Source organism: Hyperolius riggenbachi, chromosome 8 (assembly GCF_040937935.1).
Source record: "Hyperolius riggenbachi isolate aHypRig1 chromosome 8, aHypRig1.pri, whole genome shotgun sequence".
In the NCBI taxonomy this organism is placed as follows: domain Eukaryota; kingdom Metazoa; phylum Chordata; class Amphibia; order Anura; family Hyperoliidae; genus Hyperolius; species Hyperolius riggenbachi.
In genome coordinates, this window is record NC_090653.1 from 79,587,293 (window position 1) to 79,600,119 (window position 12,827).

General features: G+C 46.2%; 1 protein-coding gene across 1 annotated transcript in view; it reads right to left on the bottom strand.

Moving 5' to 3' along the window:
- Positions 1-309: 309 nt before the first annotated feature.
- SHKBP1 (SH3KBP1 binding protein 1) overlaps positions 310-12,827 on the bottom strand; it is a 49,025-nt gene continuing 36,507 nt past the window's right edge. Inside the window, exons 13-18 of the mRNA XM_068249499.1 lie at positions 12,611-12,781; positions 9,461-9,616; positions 4,155-4,251; positions 3,876-4,060; positions 2,753-2,888; positions 310-1,300 (exon numbers count right to left, since the gene is read on the bottom strand). Of these exons, the coding sequence (XP_068105600.1) occupies positions 742-1,300; positions 2,753-2,888; positions 3,876-4,060; positions 4,155-4,251; positions 9,461-9,616; positions 12,611-12,781 (1,304 nt within the window). The 3' untranslated portion in view covers positions 310-741. The remainder of the gene's footprint in view (positions 1,301-2,752; positions 2,889-3,875; positions 4,061-4,154; positions 4,252-9,460; positions 9,617-12,610; positions 12,782-12,827) is intronic.

A 12,827-nucleotide genomic window follows, 5' to 3' on the forward strand; every position in this document is an offset into this window, starting at 1 on the left:
AATCCAATATATTGTGAAAGCACCTTGTATTTATGAGCCGTTAAGGTGCCCATACATCTAGCAATTATACAATCGACCATCCGATCTGACAATTTTATCAAGTTGGAAAAATCTGTGCCGCAACAAGCATGCCCAGTCGATGATTCAATCAATTTCGGGCTAAAATCAGTTGAATATTTCAGTCTGACATGGTCATTCAGATGCGCAGCGGTAATGGCATTTGATAACCGTAAAGACCCCGACATACACAACAGTCCCCCAGCCACTGTTGTCACCCCCCCCCCCCCTCACGTGTAAAACATCCATCCGTCCCCCCTGTTGCCTGTCTGTAGTGGTGCACATGGTGCTGCTCGTGGTAAAGGCAGACATGAGGTTAGCAGCCAGAGGAAGACCAGGAGTTGCACCAGTAGTACAGGCCATAATTTACACAGGGGTGCGGGGGTGGGTGGACATTTTACATTGGGGAGGCAGGAGAGTCGGAGATGGCGCTGTAAAGGCAAATACAGATAGATTTCATGCTTAGGATTGGGCATCCAACAACTTTCTATCTATTAAAACTTGATCAGAGTGAGATCTGTCTGGAGGTCGAGCTGCCCATAAATCGCTAGATGTATGACCCCCTTTACTCAGCAATGTTGGATAGTAATCCGGCATCCCAGCAAGAATAGGAATAAGATAGCCGTCGCTACACATACTTCCTGTACACATCAGTCATTATGTTCCTCTGCAGTACACCCAATATTAGAAGGATGTCTCATTCAGCCTAGGTTTCTGTATAGCTTTAGGAGGGGAAGGTGAAGGAGTGGAACTGTCTGCTGCTGCTGCTGGTGGAAGAGATGGTGAAGGAGCCACACAGAGAGGTGGTGGAGGAGGAGGGGCAGGCGAAACCGGTCGCCTCATTCCTGCAGAGGATCTCGGTGATTTTATTCTGTTGCTCGTCAGGTCGATGCTGGAACGGCGAGAGTCTGACTGGTGCGATTCCGTATAACGGGCAAGCTCTTGGCAGCGCTCCACAAAACTGCCACTCACACGGGGAGAAGGAGGATCAGATATCATGGGTGAGGCTTGAGCCTCCGGCCGCAGCTGGTTGCATTGTGGTTTAACAGATCTCATGACGGTGCGAGGGAGGGAGTCCGACTTGTTTAAAGAGCTGAAACTGCCAGATATGTGCGGCTGCAGGCTACACATGGAGGTCCAGCCTTCCGTAGGGCGGGTAGACACAGCTTGGGGACGGTGAGAAGAGGTTAGCGCAAGTCTGGAGAATCGATCCCGTGTGCTGTCAATCAGCTGAGACTGCAAGCTAAAATCAAAACAACAGATGGTTAAATGGGCCTTCACTTACTAGGCATCTCCAGTGAGGATTGCTCAGATCTAAGGCCTGGTTCACACTACAAGAGCTTTTTTAGCGCGAATGATTTGAAAAGCTCTTGCTAATGGAATGCTGTGGGGGATTTTTAATATCACATCACTCCAGTGTGAACACACACATAGCATAACATTAGCAAGAGCTTTTAAAATCACAAAGCATTTAGAAAAAGCTTTTTCAGTGTGAACCAGACCTAAATTTAGACTGGATTAATTAAAAATGATTAAGTGATTTGGGTTTTCACAAGCTCACCTGGATCAAGTCATAAAAATGTTTGAGTTTTTTGTGTGTGAATTTTTGCTACCGCAGCCACATGCATGTACCCACATTTTAGGGTACCCGCAGCCTCCTCCTCTACCAGGCCCCTATTAAATCAAAGCTTTACCTACAGCTCTTTGGCAGCTTTAAGGGCTGGAACCCACTAGGGCGTTTTTTGGCAGCATTTTGGGACCACTGACGATCGACTCCCAAAAACTTTTTGCCAATGAAAGTAAGTGAGGGGGAACCCATTAGTGTGATTGCGATAGGAGTAATCGCAATTGCAGAACATGCAGCATTTTGAGTGCCTTAGCACTCAATGCAAAGTATATAAGCGCTGCATAAATCACTTTTCAAAGCGATTATGCATTGTTTTAGGGGGCCGAGCTATCGCGCTTTGAATAAAACTTGAAATACTTACCCGATGTCTTGGTTACCTTCTTAGCTCCACCCTACAGGAAGAGGTCACAGGTGCTTCTCTGATTGGTCCTAGAGAAGCACCTATGACCTCTTCCTTTAGGGGGTGGGGCTACGGACGGAAGAAGGACGCCGGGTAAGTATAATTACGTTTTGTAAAAAAAAAAATAGAATTGTAAATCGGAAGTGCTGTACAGTTTACTATACAACACTTCTAAGCGCCGGGGAATCACAAGCGCCTTAGGAATTGCTGCGGTTATTTTAACGTGCTGCAGCGATTACTAGTGGGTTACAGGCCTCAGACAAATCAGAGCTTCCATCTGCTAACACTACGTGGTTTGTGTGCATGTCCGTGTTACCTAGTGGTAGTCTATGCCACAGGTGTACCTCCTAATGCGGCCCTACTTGCCATTTTATGTGGCCCTTGAGACCTTCTAATGTCCATTGTAACATTGTAAGCAAGTAAGGAACATTTCAAGTTTCAACTAAGTTTCAAAGCAGCTAAGAATCTTATCCCCACCATAGTCATATGTTTATTGTAGTCTAGGGCCAATTTAGGGGGAAGCCAACTAACTTATAGTATGTTTTTGGGATGTGGGAGGAAACACACACATACACGTGAAGTACATACAAACTCTGTGCAGTTAGTGGCCTGGCTGAGATTCAAACTGAGCGCTGCAAGGCGAGAGTGCCATCCACCATGCTGCATACCTGGCTAATGATGAACGAGGGTTGGCGCCGTGGGTGAAGGATGTGGCAGGGCTCATCTCTGGGGTGCGGGTGAGAGCCAGGTCACACTGCTCCAGTTGTTCCAGCAGCTCTTCCTGAGTGAGGCCTCCTAGCTCTGCTGTAGAGAAACATAAGAAAACATTATTGGTTAGTATAAGCAACGAAGTTCATTTCCACAGAAAACATTGGCCAATAATGAAAACTGCCTCAGGCAAGGCCCCCGAGATTAAAAGTTGCTGGACAAACTTCACTTAAAACATGCTGAACCTTGGCTGAAACACTTATGCCTGGCTTCAATATTTTCTGTATCAGTGTTGGATTACAGTGGACCCGAACTCTTGCACAGGACAGAAGAGAAATGCACCCTGTATGTATTTAGAGTTTAGCCTGTCTAATCCCCCATTATCTGTGACTAAACACAAGTTGTAATTTGATCCCTGTGCTGTGTCATCTGACTGCCATGGCTGAGAGCTCATTTGGAAATTCAGGATGTTAACAATATGTCTGCTTCCATGATAGTAGACAAACTGCAGATTTCTTGCAGGATTTGTTTAATAATAACCTTGTTTAAAGGTGGTTATGCTGTTTGCTCATCTTTTAGAGCAGGGAGGAAGTTCTGAGTTCAGGTCCACTTTATGGCTGTTTACACTAGCAGGGTAAACCTGAGGTGCTTTACCGTATTTTGCCACAAGGGGCTGCAAAAGCAATAAAAGTCTATGGAGACTTTTTCACCTATTGGGGTCCATTGCAGTGCTTTAGAAGTGTCCGATCTGACGCACTGGCAGCAGCGTGTTACCGCAAGCACCGCGCTTAACGCACTGGTGCTTGCGCTATGGGGGGGGGGGGGGGGGGGGAATATACATATGATCCTGTTGCCACACTCTGCCGAAGGGTCATATGCTTGTAATTCTTTGTGTTGCAGTGGAATGCAGAGCATCGCATCCTTCCATGCATTGCAAACAATAGGTGTAAAACCAACCTAAAGCCCCACTCACAAAACAGAATGGGTTAGTAAGTCAGGGATGTGCAAGGAACTTGCTGCATGAGCAAATATTCCGCATCTTAAAAATAGAATCTCCCCCCAAAAAATCAGACAGCCACTTACCACCACTCTCTCCTTTGTTTGCCACCTCCTTAGCAGTAGTCAGATCCCACATTTGCAAGCAGCCACTAGCATGGCCAGTGAAGAGGTAGCGTCGTGGGCGTGAGCCTATGCGGCTAGATCCCTCACATTCGTGAACAGTAAAGGAAGTAATGGGGGTGCCATCAACAGAGCGGACCTCACAGACCCTAAACAGAGAGCAAAATTAACTAAGGCAGATCAAAAGATGTAGAATACATTTATATACTGCTGTCTAGACTCTAGAGTCAGATAGCTTCTCACCTTTTTCCAGTGGAAGACAGGCGGACATAGACAATGTTAGAATCAGGGACCACTCTTTGGATGAAGACCTGTTGATCATCCCTTTCTCCGAACGGTCCTGCAGAGACAGTCACAATGACCAATATAGCAAACAGATACAACTTTATAAAAGGAACATCAAACATCATAATGATGTCCCACTGAATGTTGTTCAGGTTACTTTGCAGCTATTAGGGATAGTCAATGAGATGCAAATAACTCAGAGTTGATGCAGGATTCTGAAAATATTGTATGCACATTTATGCAGTCTGAAAATGGTTCAGTTAAACTTTGCCACATCACATCAGACCAGGAGAGGCTAGGCGGCAGCTTTGAGAAAGGGGATCACACCCTGAAACAATGGAGGTCCTTATTAGTCTCTCTTGGTCTGACATTTGACTTATTTATAGCTCACTTTATGGTTATTGTAAATTTCTTTGCAAGATCTTTCTATGCATCAGTATACTTTGCATACCCGTACTGCTGCTATGCTTCAATGTTTCCTCCTGTTATAGTGTCTGCATGTTGCAACTGTTACTATTTTCTATACATTTGCCACTATGTATTTTTAAACTAAAATACACCATATTTCCAAAGCTGGAACGAGCGGACCAGAGACTGCTCACTTCAGCTGCTGCGGGTGGCTTTGGCAATCTTCGGGAGCCCGAAGCTTCTGAAGACGCGACGCTCTGTACTGCGCATGTACAGTTCTGGAACGCTGGGACCATAGGAGACTAAGGAAGGCTCTATATGACCCTGAGCCTTCCCTTTCCTTAGGCGAGTATGGCCTCGATTCATAAACAGCAGTGCGATAAAAAAAATCTTGTCGGGAAAATACCGCACTCGGTATTTTCCCGGTCTGTGTGCTAATTCATAAAGATTTCCCCAGCTGCCCTTGGAGGTTGGTAAATTACCACAGCCCATTGAGCGGTAGAGTAGAGCAGTGTCTCGATTCTCTCTTTGCCCTGCAGAAATGACTCACACAGACGGCTCTCTCCACTAATGACTCAGAGAGATGAGTCACACAGTCTGTCCCTGCCAGCTCAAATGACTCAGACAGACGGCTCTCTGGCTCTCTCCACAGATGACTCAAACAGACTTCGGCTCTCTGCACTTTGCATTCATCAGAGCTGTCAGAGCTGTCGGTAACTTGTTAACGCCTCACTAGAGGTGTCGGTAACTACCGCCAGGCTTACCGCTTGTTGAAGACTTTATGAATTGGCATTTGCTGACAATTTACTGACATGTAATGACGGTAACTACAGCCAAGTCGGTAATTTATCTCCCTGGTCGGTAATGTCAGCTTTTCATGCGGTAACAGCCTTTATGAATTGACATTTTGCTAAGTAGTCGGTAAAGTCTGCTGTTTTCAGCATTACTGCATGAGGTAATGCTTTATGAATCAAGGCCTATGTGTTTTGTTGTTGTTGTTTTTTTATTTGGCTTCAGACTCCCTTTAAAGAGGATTGAATTTCATCCTAATCACTAGCGGATACCCCTTCAGTGGGGTCTGTATGGCTGATGTAATGATTTATTTTTCTTCTCCCTTTTTACTTAAAGGGAACCTTAACCGTGGGCCCCCAAAAAAATTCACTTACCTGGGGCCTTCCCAAGCCTCCTGCAGCCGTCCTGTGCCCGCGCTGGTCCTTCGGTGCCCTCCGGTCTCCCTCCGTGGCTAAGTTTCGTTTTCGGCCGACCGCCAGTCGTCCTCCGGCAAAGCGTCCTATTCTTCCGGATTCCCCGTCGTAAAGAGCCGTAAAGCTCGTCCGCATGACGCAAGATGCGTCATGCGGACGCGTTTTACGGCTCTTTACGACGGGGAATGTGGAAGAAGAAGAACTTAGCCACGGAGGGAGACCGGAGGGCACCGAAGGACCGGCGCGGGCACAGGACGGCTGCAGGAGGCTTGGGAAAGCCCCAGGTAAGTGAATTTTTTTTGGGGCCCACGGTTAAGGTTCCCTTTAAGTTCCTCTTGAAGTCTGAAAGGATTAGCTGCATGCTTGTTTTCAGGTGTTTGATTCGGACCCCACTGCACTCAAAGAGATCAGCAGGATTGGTAGACAATTGGTATTGTAGAGAAAATAAATATAACAGCCACTATATCCCTCTCACTTGAGGTGTACTTAAAGTGGATCCGAGATAAAACTGTTACTCATTGCATAATTGTGTTCCTTTCATATAGTTTATAGGGCATTCCTCAAGCCAAATACTTTTTTTGTTTTGTTTTAATACTCTAATTCCCTATAAACTAAACAAGCCTCGCCCACAGCTTTTCAGAGAGCCTTGGCACTCACTTCCAGGTAGCAAGGGCTTATGGGAGCTCACTCTGGGCAGGAGGAGGTTACTAGCCATTGATTTCAGAGGCAGAGGGGATGAGGGAAGAGGAGAGCGGACTGAATTTACACACAGGCAAGCTGATAGCATCTCCAGCCCTCAGGCCTGTGACAATGTGACAAACACAACATGGCTGCCCTCATTGTATCACAGCAATAAATAATCATAAACTTTTAAAGCTGTTTGCAGCTAGATTTGCTGTGTAAACTATCTAAACTTTAGATAAGATATATAGACAAGTTATTTGTTCGTTACTTTTCCATCTCGGATCTGCTTTAATTAAACTTTTAGTTTTTTCAGTAGAGGTGGACTTATTCTTGTGCTTCAAATTGTTGTCATGATGCATAACCCATCTGAGCTTCAGATCATGCACTAAAAACCAGACACTCTTCACTACTTTCCGGCAGAGATGAAGTCATACTTCCCTCATGTATGCCAAGCTGCCCAGAATGTGAAGCAGGAAGACATCTGGTGAGGTTTTTGCTATTTAACACCGCTTCAAGCAACCGGAAAGCACATGTATACGGCATCAGGCAATCCCTGCCTGGTCCGGATACCAGGGGCCTTGCTGTATTGTGGTAAACAGTGTTAGCTTAACACCAAGTGAAACAAGATCTGTGACCTCCAAAATGTTTGACTTTTCAGTCTTCAGTCCACAGAACATTGTCCCAAACCTCGGCAAGTGTTAAGATGAGTGTTTATGTAATTTTATCAGTGGAGCATATACAAACACAACTTTATTGATCCAGAATCTGAAAACTCATAATTGCAACACTTACGCTCTATCTTGTGTTACATGTAAATTCATTGAGGGACATTCTAAACTCCTAAACAAAAGTTTACGGTGTGATGGCACCAGCCCTTTTCAGATCCACATAGAGCCTCTCTCAATCACATGTATCAGTAAGCACATAGTGGAATGGAATATTTATCAAAGCCAGTTCTTGTCTGATGAGCGACATAGTATCCATTATCTATGTGGGCGAGCATGGCACAACTCAATAGTGGAGACAATATGGCTGTCACCAATCTAGTCTACTTTACTAAGTTAAACTGTCGTTGACTGATGCAGTTGGCTGATGGTGTAATGGTTAAGGGCTTTGCCTCTGACACAGGAGACCAGGGTTCGAATCTCGGCTCTGCCTGTTCAGTAAGCCAGCACTAATTCAGTAGGAGACCTTTGGCAAGTCTCCCTTACACTGCTACTGCCAATAGAGCGCGCCCTAGTGGCTGCAGCTCTGGCGCTTTGAGTCCGCAAGGAGAAAAGCGCAATATAAATGTTATTTGTCTTGTCTTGTCTTGAAATATGGATCATCGGTTGATTGAGTAACGTAAGGGGCGATTATGCTTTCACATGTTGGATATGGGTATTGGCGATTTAATTTTTTTCTTTAGTAGCCCTGATTTAATAAACTTTTTTTTTGAATCATCTCACAGGAGGAGTTTTCACACATACATGTAATTAGGATGCAAGAAAATTTGGGTGCAGGTTGAAGCCGAAAAACGGCTCACATTGCTCCGGAAAAAAATCCCAGCGGGGTTAAGTACTATACCCTTCCCCCTCCCCCCACCCGGACCGCCATTGACACTGGGGTAAGACATCATTCAGCTTTTAGCTATTGCTGGCGGCCAAATTACCATTTCTATCATCATTTGGGCTCCGTCTTTTTGATGGCGCCCAAATTACTGACTGAGCGGCTCCATAGCCGTAATTAACATTACAGCCTATAGCGGCACCCAAATTTTTGCCCCGTTTTTTTTCCGGACTCGATTTTCACACCTTTTGTATAAAACACTGTTGTCACGGTTTTCAATGTGCTTTGACTACCTAACGACCGCCCCACGCCAATGGGCATGGCCGCAGCGGCAGCCCCAGGACCGCCTAACGCCAATTGGCGTCAGGTCCTGGAGCCGGCTATTGCAGGATATTACGCGCAGGCTGCGTGCGCATCTCCTGCTTGGGGGGCGGAGCTCCGCCCCCCGCCTTCAGTCTCCGGGCGGTGATCACGGGGCACCAGAGAGTGATTGGCTCTCATAGGCTGAAGCCTAGGACAGCCGATCGCCGTGATTGGCTGACGGGGGTGGGCGGGAGGGAGAGGGGGACAAAAAAAAAATCACCTCTATTTAATAAAAATAAATATCTGTAAAAAAAACAAAACAAACAACTGGGGGGGCGATCAGACCTCACCAACAGAGAGCTCTGTTGGTGGGGAGAAAGGGGGGGGGGAGAATCAGTTGTGTGCTGAGTTGTGCGGCCCTGCAGCTTGGCCTTAAAGCTGCAGTGGCCAATTTGACTAAACATGGCCTGGTCTTTAGGGGGGTTTAGCACTGTGGTCCTCAAGGAGGTTAAAGAGAGTCTGAAGTCTCATAAAATTCACGTTTTTATTTTAAAAATCACTTTAACATCATTGCCCTACCTAAAACGCTGCATCTCCGTGGCTGAACACTAACTAAATCCTCCCAAACTCCCCTGGGCACACTGCAGGGAGCGCTTCCGTGAGAGGCAGAGCTTTCGGCTGCAGCTCTGCCTCTACATGCGTCTGTCAGCACGTAGCGCCACATCCGCCCACCCCTCAGTGTTCTTTCACTAAGAGGGTCGGGGGAGAGGCGGATATACGCGCTGATTGACGCGCATGGAGGCAGAGCTGCAGCGCGGGGGGGGGGGGGGGATTTAGTTAGAGTTCAGCAGCGGAGATGCGGCGTTTTAGGTAGGGCAAAGATGTTAAAGTGATTTTTAAAATAAAAACGTGAATTTTATGAGACTTCAGAGTCTCTTTAAATTAGTTACAACAGTTTAAACAATAATGTAATATATAATAAAAATATATAAACACAGTTCAGTATTTTTTGCACAGAGACCTTTGTAAGTCAACTTGTTTGTAAGCAGAGGACCATCTGTACTTTTTCATTTGCACACACTGTATCTGAGTCTAAGGCCCACCTCCAATACTCACCAATATCATTGCCTGCACTACAGCCAGCATGACCATCAATGTCTTCTAGAGAGAGGATTTTGAAAGATGCCAGAGGAGTGGATCCAGGCTGGGTGGAGATCATGCCACGGAAGCGAGTGACAGTCCATGTTCGTACATGGTTATTATCTGCACAAACTAAACAAAGAAAAGCATTTAACGAATGTTCATCTAGAAAGTACAAACAATAATGGCTCTTCGATGCATACACGGAAATAAAAGTGCAGTTATTAAAATACTAAAGTTTTAAGCAACCTCACTGTGTTCTAAAATGATCCAGGAAAGGGGTACAAATCTTTGCTTTGTAATACACACTTCAAGGAATCTGTTCCAGATTAAGAGGGAAATGTGCTATGCCCTGTGACAGAACACAATGGACATTACAACAGATGCGAAAAATCAGATCCATTCAGACATGTTCTGAAATATCCGTGAGCCTCATTGCAGCGGTACATGCTAGAATAATGGACGGTCACAGCAGACCATACATTGGATCCGATGTGACCGACCATCTAGCATAATATGAATCCAGGCTTCATTCTCTCCCCTGGGAGCTGAATAAACCAGATTCTACCTCACACTGTCATGGCTACTGTTTACACTTTTCATTAAAATTGCTCTTATGGTGCCCACTAATGATACAACCTTCATTGTACAATTTTACTGCTTCTATGTAATAAGAGGGACTCTACCTAACGCATCCATTCAGAATATATTCAAAGTTTACCCTTCTACTACATGGATTTGGTAAGATCGTACAATAAAGATTGTATCATTAGTGGGAACCTTTAAACTGAGGATAAGAATGTGAGACTGCAGGAAAGTTTTATTAGGGCTCGTATACACATGCAACTTTTCCGCCCAACTATCGTCCAAACTTGGTCTGTTGGTCTTGGTCTGTACGCACGACAAAGAACTAGATGAGCAACTGTTAACAGGCGGTTTGCCCTATCCAACGGGCGGAGTCAATTGAACAACTGTTGAGCTGTTGACCAGGTGTGTACAAGTCATTTGAACGACTTGTATTTGTTTTGAATGTGGCCATATCATGCAGTCCGTTGTTTCGCTTGCAGTATGCAGATGAGTTGGTCATTCAGTTGGTTGGTGCGCAGAAAATACAAGTCTTGCAATTGCTTGATTTTGCAGTTGGTAACGTCGTTCTCGCTTTTTGTTGGACCTGGGTATGAGCCTTTAGACATACCATTACCGTATATCACCACAGATAAGCCGATCTGCAGATAAGCCCAACCAACTCTTGCTTTGAAAATGTGACCAAAATGTGTGAGCCGCACATCAGCCCACCACACGTCGTCTTACCTCAGCCCCCTATGCAGAGTATGCATAGGACTAGGGTTGCTCGTAATCGAAGTTACAAGTAGCAATTACTGGCCGCGGGAGAGAGGGGATAAACTTTTCCACGCTGCTTAATATAGCCGATGTGCTCCACGACGCTCTCCCATGCTTCCTCCTTCAACCCAGAAGAAGGGAACTATGGGAGTGACATGGAATACGTGTGGAGCACCTTAGCTATAAGCAGCGCCATGGGTAAGTTAAACCCCTTCCTCCCGCGGCCAGTAATTGCTACTCGTAATTTTGATTAAGAGCAACTTCTACAGAGTTACCTCTCCAGACTCCTGCAGCAGTTTTCAAGCTTCTCCTGCAGCTTTGAACTCCCTGTTCCGTGGCTCAGTGTCATGTGACCACAGAGCTTTGTGGATTGAGCCCACACTCTGAGGCAGGGATGTCGAACTCCAGTCCTCAAGGGCCGAGGTCCTCACACATTTTTTGGCAAAACTCAAATTCATTGATGGGACTGAATCAGGAAAGGTGTGGTTCATCAAGCAAAACAAAACCATTTCTCCATTACTTAGTCCACCCTAAACACTGGCGTGGATATGGCCCCTGAGGACTGGAGTTCCACATCTGTGCTATCAGGGCTGGGTCCCACTGGAGTGATTTTCAGAAGCATTTCAGCTCTTTGCTGATCGCCAGCGATCGGAATAGCTCGTTAACAATGTACGCCTATGGGACCATTCTCACTGCAGCGTTTCCAATAGGTGTAAATCCCAAACGCACTGCATGTAACATTTCAGACATAGTCGCCATTCCATTCTCGTTCACCCGGAACGAGAATTGCAAAATGTAGCCATGGGGAAATTGCCAAATTTTTGAAAATCTGTTTGCCATCCCTTTTGTTGCTTTGATACATTTTTTTCTACAAGGAAAAGACAAGAACATACTATGCAAATTGTACACTTGAAGTGAAAGGCATATGGAGGCTGCAATATTTATTTCGTTTTAAAAAATAGCTTGGCAGCTCAGTTGGTCGCTTTGGCTGCAGTAGTGTCTGAATCAAACCTGAAACAAGCTTGCAGCTAATCCAGTCAGACTTCAGTCAGAAACATCTGATCTGTATACTTGTTCAGGGTCTATGGCTAAGAGTATTAGTGGCAGATTATTAGCAGGACTGCCAGGCATTGTGGATTGTTTAAAAGGAAATAAATATGTCGGCCTTCATATCCCCCTCAGTTCATGTGTGCTTTAAATTACATTTAAAGTGACTCCGAGCTCACCCAAAAAAAGAAAGTTGTACTCACCAGGGGCTTTCTCCAGCCCAGTGCTGGTCGGGAGGTCCCACGCCGGCGTCCTGGCTCCTCTCCTTCTCCCCACTCCGGAATGGCTGACAGGCCGCAGCCCGGGCGACACTCGCCCGAGTGTCGGGCTTCTCCTTCCGCGTATGACGCGGATTACGTCACACGCCGGCCGCCTCGCGTCATCACGGCGGCCAGCGTGAAAGTACTGCGCATGCGCGCTTTAATCGTGCATGCGCAGTACTTTCACGCCGGCCGCCGTGATAACGCGAGGCGGCCGGCGTGTGACGTCGGCCGCGTCATACGCGGAAGCTGCAGCCCGACACTCTGCAGAGTGTCGCCCGGGCTGCGGCCTGTCAGCCATTCCGGAGCGGGGAGAAGGAGAGGAGCCAGGACGCCGGCGTGGGACCTCTCGACCAGCACTGGGCAGGAGAAAGCCCCTGGTGAGTACAACTTTCTTTTTTTTGGGTGAGCTCGGAGTCCCTTTAAGGGTGAAACTGGATGCTCAGCTTTAAAAAATAAATAAATCTACGATTGTTACCTGAGATGAGGTGTCTTTCGGAAAGCATTATTTTGGTCACAGGACTGCGGTGAACAGTGAATGTCTGGAAGAGCTGAGGGCCGGACCCAACAGTCTCTGGATGCTGAACAATAACTCTTACAACACCAGAGCTTGTGCCGTATGCAATCTCAATCCAGTTACCGCTGTCACCTGAAGGAGAGAAGATAAGCGTTGAATCTGAACTGTGTCAGTGCAG